The sequence below is a fragment of the Argopecten irradians genome, chromosome 1 (genome assembly GCF_041381155.1).
Source record: "Argopecten irradians isolate NY chromosome 1, Ai_NY, whole genome shotgun sequence".
In the NCBI taxonomy this organism is placed as follows: domain Eukaryota; kingdom Metazoa; phylum Mollusca; class Bivalvia; order Pectinida; family Pectinidae; genus Argopecten; species Argopecten irradians.
In genome coordinates, this window is record NC_091134.1 from 4222028 (window position 1) to 4236673 (window position 14646).

Sequence of the window (14646 nt, forward strand, 5' to 3'; positions counted from 1 at the left end):
TGTTGGGATAAAAGCTTTCCAAAATTAGTTTAAATGACATACAAGGTTGTTAAATAGCCCATTATCATGTAAATGAGAGACTTGGAACATTTATTGAACATGTATCATGTTTAAATGAAAGTGTTAACCACGTAATTCAATTGAATGGCAATGGCGATCATATAATTTGGCTATGATATTTCAACGATATCATGTCACTCAAGAGCCACAAAGACCTATTATAAACAATGTGGTATAAATTGTATAAGTTCTGATATTTGTTGCGGGCAAAGGAAACTAAACAAGGACACATTGACGGAAACTATGCAGCAAGTAGACTAGGGAAAACATAGCCATGGAACGTCACTGAAGTTTTGTTATAGTTTTATTGTGAAATCAACAAGAACAATATATATCACAGACAACAAATACACATATAGTAAATTCTACATAAACAATTAAAACATAACGATAAAACTGTTAATAATACATGCTGTTTATAATACTTCGTGTGAAACAATATATATCTGGCGATTCATAGGGTCTCTGAACATTCAAAATATAATTTATTGTGGGCACTTCAGCAAAATTATTCACCCACCATTTAGTCACAGATCGTTTACACGGCACATCTTCTGTGGGTTCAGAACCAGCATACGCTATATAATTCATATCATATGAATCGTTAACAGATGTAAACTATTATAACATTGTAATTATTAATAAGTCTAGTACAAAAAGATAAATGTTTTAATATCTGATAAACTGACAATCATATGATAAATAGCTTTAAAACACCATCCTATTAGACGACGAAGCATTATTTTGAGGTAAAACATCCATAAATATTCGTTTTAAACTTGTTTTAAAGTAATAGCATTGGGATGACCAGTGATAAAATGTCCCCGCATCTCAACCACTTGGCCACCCCGAAGTATCTTTACCAATAAACAAAAGAGATATAACAATTTTAATCGTGCTTTCGTTTTTAAGTGTTTCATTTGATGTCCTGAATAGTATTTTTATAACCCATTTTCATTAGCTTCTATACTGTATGAAGTATTGACTTTATACATACTCCAAATGGTACCATTTACTCAAACTATTTATAGAAATTCCAACTAGTAGAAGTTTCTTGATTGATACATCTACAAGGATCGTTTTAACATCATAGTATATGTTTCCCTGAATGATGCATGTTTGGCTAGGCCATCTTGTAATGATAATAAATACATGACACTTTGTAAAATTTCTCTATATGACATCATGATAATCAGATGTACATGAATCAAGAGCAGACAACACAATATTTCAAGAGTTATATACGATATATTATAGAGTTCTGACTGTGTCCTATACTTTGATCGGACTTCCTGAGTAGAGATTCGGTAGAACCTGTAAAATACAACAGGGTGGCGTTTCAAGTATACAAAAAGTTATGCGTATGATTTATGTTATATTGTACATGACTCGCATATTTTCAAGATACATTAGCCGTCATTGCCATGACCTATTAATAATAATACAGTAAGGGGAATACTGGATTAAGGTCGGCCGTCCATCCATTGTAGACACAATGGACGAACAACTACTCACAAACTCCGTGTAATCTATACCGGAACAAAATACCTAGGTAGTTTTCAGAGCCTTGCATCTTTCTAACATATGAATTAAGTGGGTACTCCTCCAAAACTACTAAAGGGATTTCAATGAAATTTGGTAGCACTGTTAAAATAGACGAAATTAATATTTATTGCAACAAGACATCTCTTTCTATAATACTTTCAAATTATATAAGTTTAGGTATCTCAATAAGCAATTCTAATAAATGTGATATATCTGTGGTGATATTTGGTTTCCATTGTCCATTACCTTGTTGACTGTATTGCTGCCGCCGGCGAAGTTTTGCCTCTCTCCTTGTAACTATTGCACTGCTGGGCCTTCTCTGTATCAGACTCTACGACGATAAAAAATATGGCGTTAAAGCACAGCGAAAATCCAACTGTTATTTTACACCTATACACACTTTATTTTGAACCTTTATTTAATGCACAATGATAACTGATAGTAAATAATATATTACTGAAGCGCCTGTTTATGAGTTTTAGCTCACCTGCCCCGAAGGGCCGGTGAGCTTATGTCATGGCGCGGCGTCCGTCGTCCGTCCATCCGTCCGTCAACATTTCCTTTAAATCGCTACTAGTTATAGAGTTCTACATGGATTTTGACCAAATTTTACCAGAAACACCTTTGGGGAAGGTGAACAGATTTTGTATAAATTCTTGCCATGACCCCCGAGGGCAGGAGGGGCGGGGCCCAATAGGGAAATAGAGCTAAATCCTATAAATCGCTATTTGTCATACAGTTCTGCATTACAAACCAGGTGGGCGATACGGGCCCTCTGGGCTTCTTGTTGTTGTTCTAATGAATATATTACCTTTTCAGTCAATAATAGTCATCGAGTACTTAAAATGTACCTCCTTACAACATAAACCGAAACACAAAATTGTGAGCAATTTTACTGCTATATTTAAATTTGTTGACGTAATTTATATATATATTACTCTAATGGTACCTTTTCACTGTTATTTTCCTGATCATCGCAGTCGGGGTCTTTCAGCCGCCGTGTGCAGTCCTCTAGCGATCTCTGACGCACCGCCAGTGGTGTTCTAGGAGTGGACTGTGACCTAGGTGTTGTAGTCGTGTTCTGTGAGAAAACGTTTAATTTACGTTTAATTTCCGACAGCAAACCGATTTTTACCCGTAAGTATGGGAGTAAATAGTAAAAAAGTTGTTAAAATACAAATATAATCTGAATGCATAGATAAATTTTTCGCAAAAGCGTCAAGAAACTTTGTATATAATATAGTGTAATATATAGAACATAAAGCCAAATTCTGCTTTTGTAGCAGGGATACCAGAAATATAAGCTCGCATTTGTTCAGAGTTCATGTGTAACTATTTGGCTAGCCAGCACTCATCAAGCCTTGTGCTTAAAACAGAACTATTTAACGTTGTTGAAGCTCAACGGTCAATAAAATATTGCATCAGTTTAGTTTATCCTATATCAATGATGCCTACCGTAATAGCTGGACGTGGTGTCTGCGTAGCCTCCTCCTCAGCAGTGTCCCGTAAGAACTTACTGGGAGTGTACTTGTACTCTATCTTACTCCCACTTCTGTTGCGCTGCTGGATAGCCTTCCTCCTCTTCTTGTCTATGAGCAGTAGTTTATCTCGCAGGATGTTTATTCTCATCTTGTTCGCTGACATCATGAATTTCGCCTGGTTATTTTCTGCTTGTAGAATCGTATCCCAACTGAAACCATTTTAAAGTGACAACACATTTATATTGATTGTTTTTTTTCTTCAAATCAAAGATGTAGTCAAGACTATCTACCATTTAACTTAAGTTGAAAGTTTTGTGCACAACGATAGATATGGCTAGACAAAACTAGAAATATATATTAAATCTTCTTAAAAACGTCACTCACACAGTATTAACGGATACGTTTAAAATATAAATAGAAACTTCTACGTTAATGATAGCGTTTATCTCTGTAACAATATACTAAGGATACATAGATACATATTCAACTGGTATCGAAAGACTATATTGAAATGTAAAAATGTTAGCAATACTATTCCGTCTTTGCATTACAGAGTTAGCTTCCTTGCGGGAAGGTATCGATTGTTACGTTATTGTTTTGTGAGCGCAATTCACGTCTTTTTCTCCGGAAAAATATGACGTCACGCTCGCAAACACATGACGTCACAATCAGTACCTTTCCGCAAGTGAAGATAACTCTGTAATATGCAAATTCGGAATAGATACAGCTGGTTAGTACAAAGTTAATCGGTCTTCTGGTTAACCCTTACTCTTCCTCCTGTTTGTTGCCCTTGCCTCTCTGATGGACCTGTTTCTCCGCCATGGCCACAGCCTTTCTCACTATGTCATCGGATTTCATCGTCACAAGCACGCCATTTTTCTATCAATGCGGAAACAAATATATCTTTTAAAACGAAATTTCTTTGATAGAAATTTCAAGACATTCAATATATATATACGTTAATTTATTTGAAAAAAGAGGCTGCGACCTATTGATAAGTTAATCTTATAACATCCTCTTCTTTTTTTACATGTCTCTATATACAGATACAATTCGTTTATTTCCACCTTGTCGAATAATATTTTGTACCATTTACTCCATTTATTCTGTAAGTCGTGATGCACTTTAAACGAAATCATCAATTAATTTTTTCTATATATTGTACTGTATCAATGTAGTAACAATACCGCACGTAGGAAATTTTAACAGTCGTACACGACTGTTGCTAAATAGATTTAAAAAAAAACCCATTATATACTGTAAATCAACTGACCTTTTCACATTGGACTGCATTTTTTTTGTAAATTTTGCGGGCGATAAGAATTGACTAAAATAAATACCCGCGAAATCGTTCCAATTATGAGTACGAAACAAAATGAAAACACTTACCATAAACCCTTCCTTTTCCTCCACAGGTATATCTGTCGTTTCCCAGGCTTTCTTTAAATGTTTGCTGAGTTCACTGTTTTCATCTAGAAGTTCCAGCAGGGCCTCTTTATCATCGATTCCCTAACAAAAATAGTAGCAACGTAGTATAATTATGTTGGTAACATTGTAATATGGTATTATATGTGAAATATGTCATAGAGATGTTAATCATATTATCAAAAAAGAAATGAGCGTTCTCAACATTTTTACATCTTTTACATATCGCGATAGCATTCAAAAACTATAAACGATGCTCAATTATCTCATTTTAGAATAAAATACATATTTTGGTGTTTTCACATTTCAATATTATTTTCCAACATCTTAACGAATTTTTACTTAATATAATGAAACATGGAATAATAATACAATATCACTTTTGCTAATTGCATTTATCAATTGTACGGGAAACGTAACGTTCCTCAATTCACTATTAGAGGAAAAAAGTTTTAGCTTTTCTGTTGTACATTGCTAGAATATATCAGTGTGCGGGATATGTCTATTCAAATATCATTAAAATACATTTGTGCCCAGTTTATACAAACTATATATATGCCTTTTTGCACGTTTATAAATAATATGACTTTTCTACGGTTGTAAATCAATCTAATAAATATCCACTAACTATTGTACCTCAACTACTAACTCATATAACAGCGATATATACGCGATATGTGTCTATATATATAAAGGACTGCAATCTAATGATACATACATCACTAAACCAGGTGGCCATATGCGTCTGGGTTTTCGTAGTCGTTTTACACAGAATGCGAAACAACGTCAACGCCTATGTTTCATGACTGATAATAACACAACTAGTGGTTTCTTCAATTTGTTTTAAGTAAGCGATGTTAGTAAACAGTTTTGTAAGCTACTGCCATTCTATCAACAAAACGTAATACCAGGTATCTATCAAAATCAGGACAAAAAACCACAAAGACTAAAATAATTTTTTCGCAACACTGGTTTCAGAAGAGTGATTTTGCCGCTATATTTGCTTCACAAACTGAGTCAAACCAAATGACACATCCAACACCTGATAGAGTGTTTTGAATTTTATATAAAATAATATGCAGTCTACACACTCCTACCGATATTTGGATATTATATTATTCACTTTTGACGATATAAATGTATGATATAATGATGTAGGTGTATGTTGGGATATTTTGACGAACTATTATCAACCAATACATGTAATTTGTCATTCGTATATGCATTCATATCTGTTCTACTCAATCGTGGTTAATACTTATATACTGACCACAGCACTGCACATCAACGTGGAATATTCAACAACAATATCGTTGATTGTTAGTTAAATTTCAAACAGGGGTTAGGGTTCCTTATTTCATAAGCTGGATAAGACACTTTGTTAGTAATTGCTGATTATGAAAAAAAAGTTCAGTTTAATAAAATGCAATCTTTCATTTCTGATTTATCATGCACATTTCATTTTTTTGTCAGTGATCAGAACTATTCAGTTCATTTGTATATATTGCTGTAGAATTGTTTCTACATGATGCATGGTTGTGCTTCTACATGATATTATAATATATCGTGACTGCACACACAAACAAAACAAAATCATTGTAAAATGGAAAATTCACTCGCTTGAAATACTTGCTTTGTAGCAGGTATAATATTGAATTATTTTTAGTGAACAACAATTTGAGTTTTGTTTTCCGAAATGATGTGTTGATTATATGATAGTATTGATATGGCAGAACTTTCCATTTTACAGATACACACAACATTGACACGCACACAATACAATGTATACACGTGTAGTAAATGATGTCATGCATGGTTACCTTTAATACATTTCGGATTTTCTTGTAGTTAACCTGTTACATGATATAAAATAATTGGACACACATAATGGATGATAATAATAGCCAAGAATGTTCATTTAGTGTTAACATGGATTATCCCCCTTGAACGATTGCATACTACAATATTCGACAATCAGCATATGACATGACAATGGAGCTAGGTGAAGTTGATAGTAGGTAACCCTATAGTGATAAATTTAATAGTTTTCTTAATAATGTTTCAGAAATTAATTATATATAATTTTTGACTATTTTTTTATTTGTATCCTTCATTGCTACGGTCCTAGTGACAACATATATGGCTATGAGTCAGCGTTAAGGACAGTGATGACCCCCTACTATAAACAAGAGTAAACTTTCCCCGTTACATTCTATTTCAATTAATACATGTTTGATTAAAAATTATGTAAGAGGATACGTTTGGTTCGTGTTTATTAATGATATAGTCTGTGGCGAACTAATACGAAATCTGTATATTTATTTGTATAATTTCTAATGATAACAAAATAGGTTTTCAAATAAAAATTCTAGTACAGACAAAATAAGTCTAGTTTGTGTCGTGAAATTGTCAGATTTCCATTGCGTAAGCATTCCTGGTTGTGATGAATTACATCAACATACACATTGTATGATGGGTGTATGCTATAACACTTATCAGCGAACTAACACTTATCAGCGAACTAACACTTATCAGCGAACTATATATCTATTTCACACTCCCATGATATGATTCACAGTTAAGTTTTAGTAAACTACTTTTGAGTCTTTTAAAAAAAGTGGTGAAATTTAAAAAAAAAAGTTGAATAAAAAAGATGGTAATCTCAGCTGCATCTGTTACTGATTTATAAATTGAAATATTAAAACTAAACAAACTGACAAATAAGATAAAAAGTTGTTAAGACATTCATTATAGCAAATCGAATCTATTCAAATCAAGAGTGAATATTATTAACCTTGTTAGAAGATATCTAAAAGGGTCATAAATCCTTATACTAACCTTTGAGTAGTGTTTTTCTAACGTTCGAGCAAGCTCTAAACCAAGCAGTTTGCTTTCTGTCTTTGGATTTCCGTTTTCGTCCTTCCCTGTTCCTGATTCGCCATCTTTAGGAACATGGTTACAAAAAAACAATTAATGTGAATTTTACTGATTCGATCACTGGATCCAAGAATACAAATATTTACAGCAATTTTCATTTAAAGTTAATTCACTTCATAGCATTCAATATTGAAATGTTTAAAATTGGAACAGAACACATGGAATGCCAATTTTCAACGTTTTCTTTTTAAATATATGTACCGATACAATAATATAATAACTCTATATAATAACGTTATGAGTATTTGAATATTAATAAGACAAAGTTATATTGAAATCTGGTGGTGTAGAGGAAGTTGGCAAACCAGTTGAGACCCATTGGAAATAGTAATATAGTCCTAACAACATGTAATTAGTTATCGAAATACCATAAACACAAGCTAATGTCGAAAATGACTTAATTGGTGCCAGTTGGTTGTTGATAATTCTAGCAATTCAATTATCCAAACACTTGCTTTATGAGTGTTAATAATAATTTTCATTTCAATTTCTAATGCCTTAACCCCAAACTAATCACTGAACACTAACTTATAAAGCGGTTTTTATCATGCTATATCATGCTATGGTTCTAGACTTCCTGATGATAATGTTAATTGCGTATCACCAAACCCTATGGTTACCCTACCTTCATGTTGATCATTATCGTCCACAATGTCCTCCTGAACCTCGTCTGAACCGCTGTCGTCGTGATTTAAGTCCGCTTTCGTTTTCCCCTCCATTGCTGTCGCAGGTCGACGACGTAAACTATCTGGATGAGCCGTATGACAACGAGGATAGACGGCGGATTTCACACGGAAAGGCGTGTAATGGGCCCCTTTCTGTATAAATCGGTACATGTTTTCTTTGTATTGTTCGCTGAAACAGAGAACACGTTGCATTACCGATATTTAAAGGGTTTTACTCTTCCAATTCTTAAGATGATAGCTATCAATTATAGACCTTTATTGAGGTCATCATCTTGAATTATAAAGGTCTAAAAACTATATAACATTATATTGACCAAATTAAAGGCACCTTATTTCTTAATTAGAAAACACTTAGCTATAAAATATCAATAGTATTAATCAATTTGCACGTTAATTACCAGAATAATTTGTACCGTTGCACTAAAACACCACCAAGAGGAGCTCAATATTTAGGCAACTTGAATCACAAGCGGAAAACCGATTCAGATTCGATACACAGCGAAAACTCAGAACATATTAAGTATTTGTGTGTGAAAAAAATCGGGTAAGCGATATCTCTCTGCACAACAGTAAACAGGGTTCCGATGGAGACGACACCATCTGCTTCTTTGACATCTTATTATCGTATTATTTCATGACTTTGGAAATCTCCCTTTTGTATATGCATCACGCGACAATAAAACGTGTCATTAATGTTAAACTAATCCGTGCTGAGGTATATGTACCTGGCAGATGGAGGTCTGGAATTAACACTACATCCATTAGATGTACACATGTAATGGAGTTTCCCTTTCTCCTTCAGTGTCTCTTTGATCCGGTAGAATTTGTAGTTGTTCCAGAGTGTGTTCCGATATCCACGATCCATGAGCGAATCCTCGGGAGGAAATTCATGTCTGTGCTCCTCCACAAACCGCACCAGGATCTCCTTATTTAGGACCTGAAACGCCACTCTGTGAAATAAATAAAGAAATGTTCTTTAGGGATTTTTTTACTTGTGATATGTTTGTTGTAGCAATTGACTCCATCTGCGTCCTTGAAAGCAAAACATTGCTTTAATCACAATGCTTTTTGTGCGCGATTAGATTTCCGTATTTCGCTGGCGAAAAAGGAAAATGAATCGCCAAAAAACGTAAGTTATCAGAATCCCGATCAATTCTAGGTTTTTGTAACTCCACATGCTTGCCTTTACTATTTTGTCTGAACTTCTTGATCATTGATTTGTTTCATGATTTGTTTTTATCTTCTTCTTTTATCAAACATTTAGATTTTTTGAAAGTGATAGGAAGACGACAGCCTTGTTCAGTTCAAAATTCCCTTTTATTTGCTAACCTTTGTCTTGAAGAAAACCTTTCGAAAATACCACCACCACGGTCCAGTTTAAATATATGACATAACACATTTAGTTATCCTATATTGAGTGATAGATTTAACAGATGGTGTCGATTTCCTTCACACATTGCTAATAGCTGTCAATAGCCACGCTAATGCTTTTTGTATATTTCTTTCACACATTGTTATAACTGTCAATAATCAAAGTAAGGCTTTATAATTCACTTGATGGCAGTTACGATGTGTATCGTATACCGTGTGCTCCATTTGCGGGTTCGTACCATTTCTACTGGTACGAATCTGCTATATTTGAATTGGAACGCGCCATGCCAGCCAATTCGCGAACCGAACCGATGCAAGTGGTCCGTTTCTTGAAATGTAACACTTGGATCCGAGATGGCGGACCCGATGTTTTTCTTTTGTCATTGAAATTTCCCTTTTTGTTAAAAACAAGACCTTTTAAATATATGTTCGTTAAAAATTGATTGCTTATATATTTCAATAAAGTTTTAAAAAACTTTTAAGGTATTGGTTTTCTCCTAAGATAGGAAATAATTTGTTTTTGAATTCGAAGCGTATCTTTCATCTGAATGCCACCATATCGAAAAAAATCCAAATGCGTTTTATTAGGCGGTGACGTTTCAATTCAGTAGAACTGGCACGAATCCGAAAAAATGGAACGCACGGGTAGTTTAAATAAGTGAATTTGATTAATTGTCCATTATTTACATGACGTTTATTCAATTATTTCACACTTCTTGATTTGATATATTGGAATTTAATAGGTTTAATGGTAGGGGAATTCATTATATTTTTACTTACACTCATATTTGTTGGTGTTCAACAACACAACAATACACCGATTATTAAGAAGCGGGGATAGACATTAGTTATCGTTTGGCATGTGTAAATTAATAACTTCCCATTGCTTGATTAATGTTTCGATAGGATATTATTATAATTATTTATATGGACTAATTTAGAACTGAGAAGTAATACATTTGGTCGCGTTACCTTGGGATTTTGTAACAGACTGTGGCACTAGTCGTTGTAATTCTAGCATAGCTTGGTTCCATGTCCAACAGACATTCCTCGCCAAAGAAATCATCTGAAAAACATCAATCATAGATAAAAGATATCGTACTAAAAAGAAATTGATTGGCATATAAATATTTCCTCAGATACTTAAAACATATATAGAGAAGGGTGTCGCTCCAGCAAATGTTCGACAAAGCGGAGTGTCGTGATCACCTGACTGTAAGCAGCATCATAGTATATTGTTTTTACTCTCGTTCGATGTTTTTTTAAGACGAAATATGTAAACATCATGTGATGAGTCTTTTTATCATATTAAGTATAGTGTGAAAAAGGGATAATACAAATATTCTTCCTTTGTTTTACCAAATGGAAATGGCATTAAATGTTTACATGCCTACTACCTTTCTGAAACGGCGTTTTTAATGAGAACATAAAGTGAGATTGGTAATTTTGTAGAATCACAAAATTATTAACTAACCGTTAATACTACACGTATCATCACCTTCTTAACGTTATAATTAAAATAAGGTAAGTGTTGATTTTCTTAACGCAGGTCGTCTTCCACGCGTTAATTATCACTGCAACATCCGTCAAAACAGTGAAATGAAATATATACTATTTCTTATCTTATTAAACTTATCTTATTAAAAAATTTTTTTTGTTTCGGGAAAGATTTTTTTGTTTTACGTCCTATTAACAGCCAGGGTCATGTAAGGACGTGTCAGATTTGTTGGTGAAAGAAAGACGGAGTACCCAGAGAAAAAAACTATCTGGCAACTGCCCCACATGGGATTCGAACTCGTGACCAAGAGGTGAAGGGCTTGTTGTAATATGTCAGGACATCTTAACCACTCGGCTTCCGCGGCCTTATTTTTCGGAAAGGTAGTGGACCTCTAATTAACAAGACAAGGGATGTCGATGGTATGTATATTTGCACGTCAGTATATCAGTTTTCGTGGAAATATCCATTTAGGACCATTTACGGTAACATTTATGTTCCAGTTTGTGCTAGAATAAGCTATTATCTAGAGTTTACTGGGTATTCTGTTTTACCTGGTTCCCGGCACGACATGTAGAACAGTGCAGTTATGTCTGATTCTGGAATGTACACCTCTCGTTCACACTGACACCGACCTGTGAGGAAGAGATTAATTATATCAATTAGAATCAATTTATTTCATTGTAACTTTGCACTGCCGATGTTTATTCATGATATGCACATGAACGTTGGCGGCAATCAAAAGCAATATGTGTTTTAGTATAACCAAGAAATATCTATTCTTTTTACATACCAGTACATAGATTCGACTTAAAAACAACATTATCTTTACAATAAAAATAGCCCATATGTTTCATTGACAATAAATGACTACAAAGCCCGTTTTTGTAGCTATCAACATGACGTTACGTTTCTCTAATTGTTCATTACCCATAAATTAAGGCAACAAAAGAAAAACTACAATAAAAAGAGTAGACGAAGGGACGCGGCTATATAAGAATAACCCGCACTAAATTAATGATAAGACTATGAAACATACACCGACTGATAAAGTACTCTCTCTGAATAATGTTCCTTGTAACATATGTAATACATAAGCTAGACAAAGCTTACCAACAATATAATCTGATCCAATCCCTTGTGAATCAGGTACGTATATATCTTACTCACCAGATTTGATGATGTAGAGGAAGTCGGCGATCTCTGCCTGCTCAATAATGACTCTGTTAGGTGGATAGACCTGAAACAAAGTGGACACTCTATTTTTATTTGTTTGCTGTTTTGTAAATATCAGCCACAGTGACAAAGTAGAGATCTTTTTTTAGCAGAACCGTTTTACCTACACTAGTAACTTAAGTCTACATATTAAATCCAAATCTAAATACCTCAATCCAATTTTAGTGATTAGGTGTTACTGTAATTCATTAGGTGTTTGCTTCAGAAAAAATGCTGCTAATAGGGTTTATTCTGAACGTTTTTGATTGTACCATATTGGTATTGATATAGGAAATGAACTCAACGATTTGTTGTTTTATAAAATGCTTTAATAACATTGTTTCATGACATATATCTTAATTGTTTCGACGTTGTATGAAAGGTTCATATTTAATCAAAATTATTCAGTGAATGAAATAATTGTGGTGTGCTGAAAGTTTTATGTAGACAACGATATAACATTGACGACAAATTGGCAACGTTGTAATAACTAACACGAGCTTCAACTTGTTCAGTTATTATAACACTCATAAGTATCTATATATATATTAGTACAACTTGTTCAGCTATTATAACACTCATCTGTACCTAAATATATATATGTACAACTTGTTCAGCTATTATAACATTCATCTGTACCTATATATATATTAGTACAACTTGTTCAGCTATTATAACATTCATCTGTACCTATATATATATATTAGTACAACTTGTTCAGTTATTATAACATTCATCTGTATCTATATATATATTAGTACAACTTGTTCAGTTATTATAACATTCATCTGTATCTATATATATATATATTAGTACAACTTGTTCAGCTATTATAACACTCATCTGTACCTATATATATATATTAGTACAACTTGTTCAGCTATTATAACACTCATCTGTACCTATATATATATATTAGTACAACTTGTTCAGCTATTATAACACTCATCTGTACCTAAATATATATTAGTACAACTTGTTCAGCTATTATAACACTCATCTGTACCTAAATATATATTAGTACAACTTGTTCAGCTATTATAACACTCACCTGTACCTATATATATATTAGTACAACTTGTTCAGCTATTATAACACTCATCTGTACCTATATATATATTAGTACAACTTGTTCAGCTATTGTCACACTCATCTGTACCTATATATATATATTAGTAAAAAACGAAAATAAGGCTAAAGAGTACCGAAAGTGATTATCATTTATACTTATTCGTGACATTGTAGAAAAATAATATCTGTTTAACTATTTTTTGCTTCACTTTGTATGTTTTGTATAACAAAATTATTTGTTATATGTATAACTAACTGTGATAACAAACAGCCATTCACGCAAGCTTTAAATGACGATCATGAACCCTATAAATCGATGTCTAATCAAAAGCTGAATCGGAATATATAATGTTTAATTTCCTCCTGACGACATTTATTGATATTTTCAGAAATGCCTGCTTAAACATCTCAGAGGTAATTATTCCGCATGTATTCAGGATCCGCCTTAGCATAAAAGTTTTATGATGTTATCATAAACGTTTTCAATAAAAAAGCACCTGAGATGTCAAGTGAATTAAAACCCCATATTAGCTCATCGATTCTTATATCAAATGCTCAATGTAAATGGAATACGTATGTTTAGTGATGTTTATGTCTGATATCGCTCTATCCTTAGTGTATTCAGAGTATTTAATGAAGTTATCGAAAATAAGACATTCATGCTGGTAATGGGGTTAGATTATGAGGAAAATAGTTTATGATTGATTAATTCTGAATTTGCATGCAAGTTCATTAAATGGTAGCAATCAAACCAGATATCTGGCTTAATCGGAATCTATTTGTACGCTTCTCGAATAACTTCGTACACTTAGCATGACGAGTAAGGCGATGACAAATAGTTATTAAATAACCCAAAATATTATTCGGAAAGGTCGGTAGCAGAATAAATAGAGTCTCTGTTTAGAGATAATGCCATCTACAGTGACTTCAGTTTATCGTGACTGTTTACACAAGATATCTATAGCTATTATCGAAGAAAAAGCGGATTCACACAATCTTATATGTACTAAATGTATAACAATGCAAATCATTAGCACTTTAAATTATGGTATCTAATAACAAGTACCAATTTTACGATTCCCGCTTGAATTTATTAAATTCAGATTAAGCTTTAAAAATTCTAAAATACAATTTACAACTAAGTATTTTGATATAATAACATTGTAACATTAAATAGGAAACATATCAAGTGACTATGTATTGTGTGTTGTTTATTTTCGTCGTTAGTATGATTCCGTGAGACAACACTATAAAAGTGATGATAACCATTGGGACTCTGGGCAAACACGTGCTAATCGCAGATATGATTTCTCTATATACTAAATCAAATGTGCACCTACCAAACATGCTAAATATGAGT

At 33.2% G+C, this 14646-nt stretch overlaps 1 protein-coding gene across 9 annotated transcripts in view; it reads right to left on the reverse strand.

Moving 5' to 3' along the window:
- Positions 1-346: 346 nt before the first annotated feature.
- LOC138315558 (uncharacterized) overlaps positions 347-14646 on the reverse strand; it is a 34150-nt gene continuing 19850 nt past the window's right edge. For 6 of the 9 annotated variants that reach the window (XM_069256670.1, XM_069256730.1, XM_069256738.1 and 3 more), the window contains exons 3-15: positions 12171-12240; positions 11555-11635; positions 10478-10571; positions 8860-9084; positions 8074-8303; positions 7350-7453; positions 6332-6364; positions 4476-4595; positions 3856-3965; positions 3061-3295; positions 2555-2686; positions 1852-1936; positions 347-1374 (exon numbers count right to left, since the gene is read on the reverse strand). In XM_069256670.1, the coding sequence (XP_069112771.1) occupies positions 1298-1374; positions 1852-1936; positions 2555-2686; positions 3061-3295; positions 3856-3965; positions 4476-4595; positions 6332-6364; positions 7350-7453; positions 8074-8303; positions 8860-9084; positions 10478-10571; positions 11555-11635; positions 12171-12240 (1596 nt within the window). In that variant the 3' untranslated portion in view covers positions 347-1297. The remainder of the gene's footprint in view (positions 1375-1851; positions 1937-2554; positions 2687-3060; positions 3296-3855; positions 3966-4475; positions 4596-6331; positions 6365-7349; positions 7454-8073; positions 8304-8859; positions 9085-10477; positions 10572-11554; positions 11636-12170; positions 12241-14646) is intronic. The other 3 variants (XM_069256678.1, XM_069256695.1, XM_069256686.1) reach the window with 3 other exon arrangements.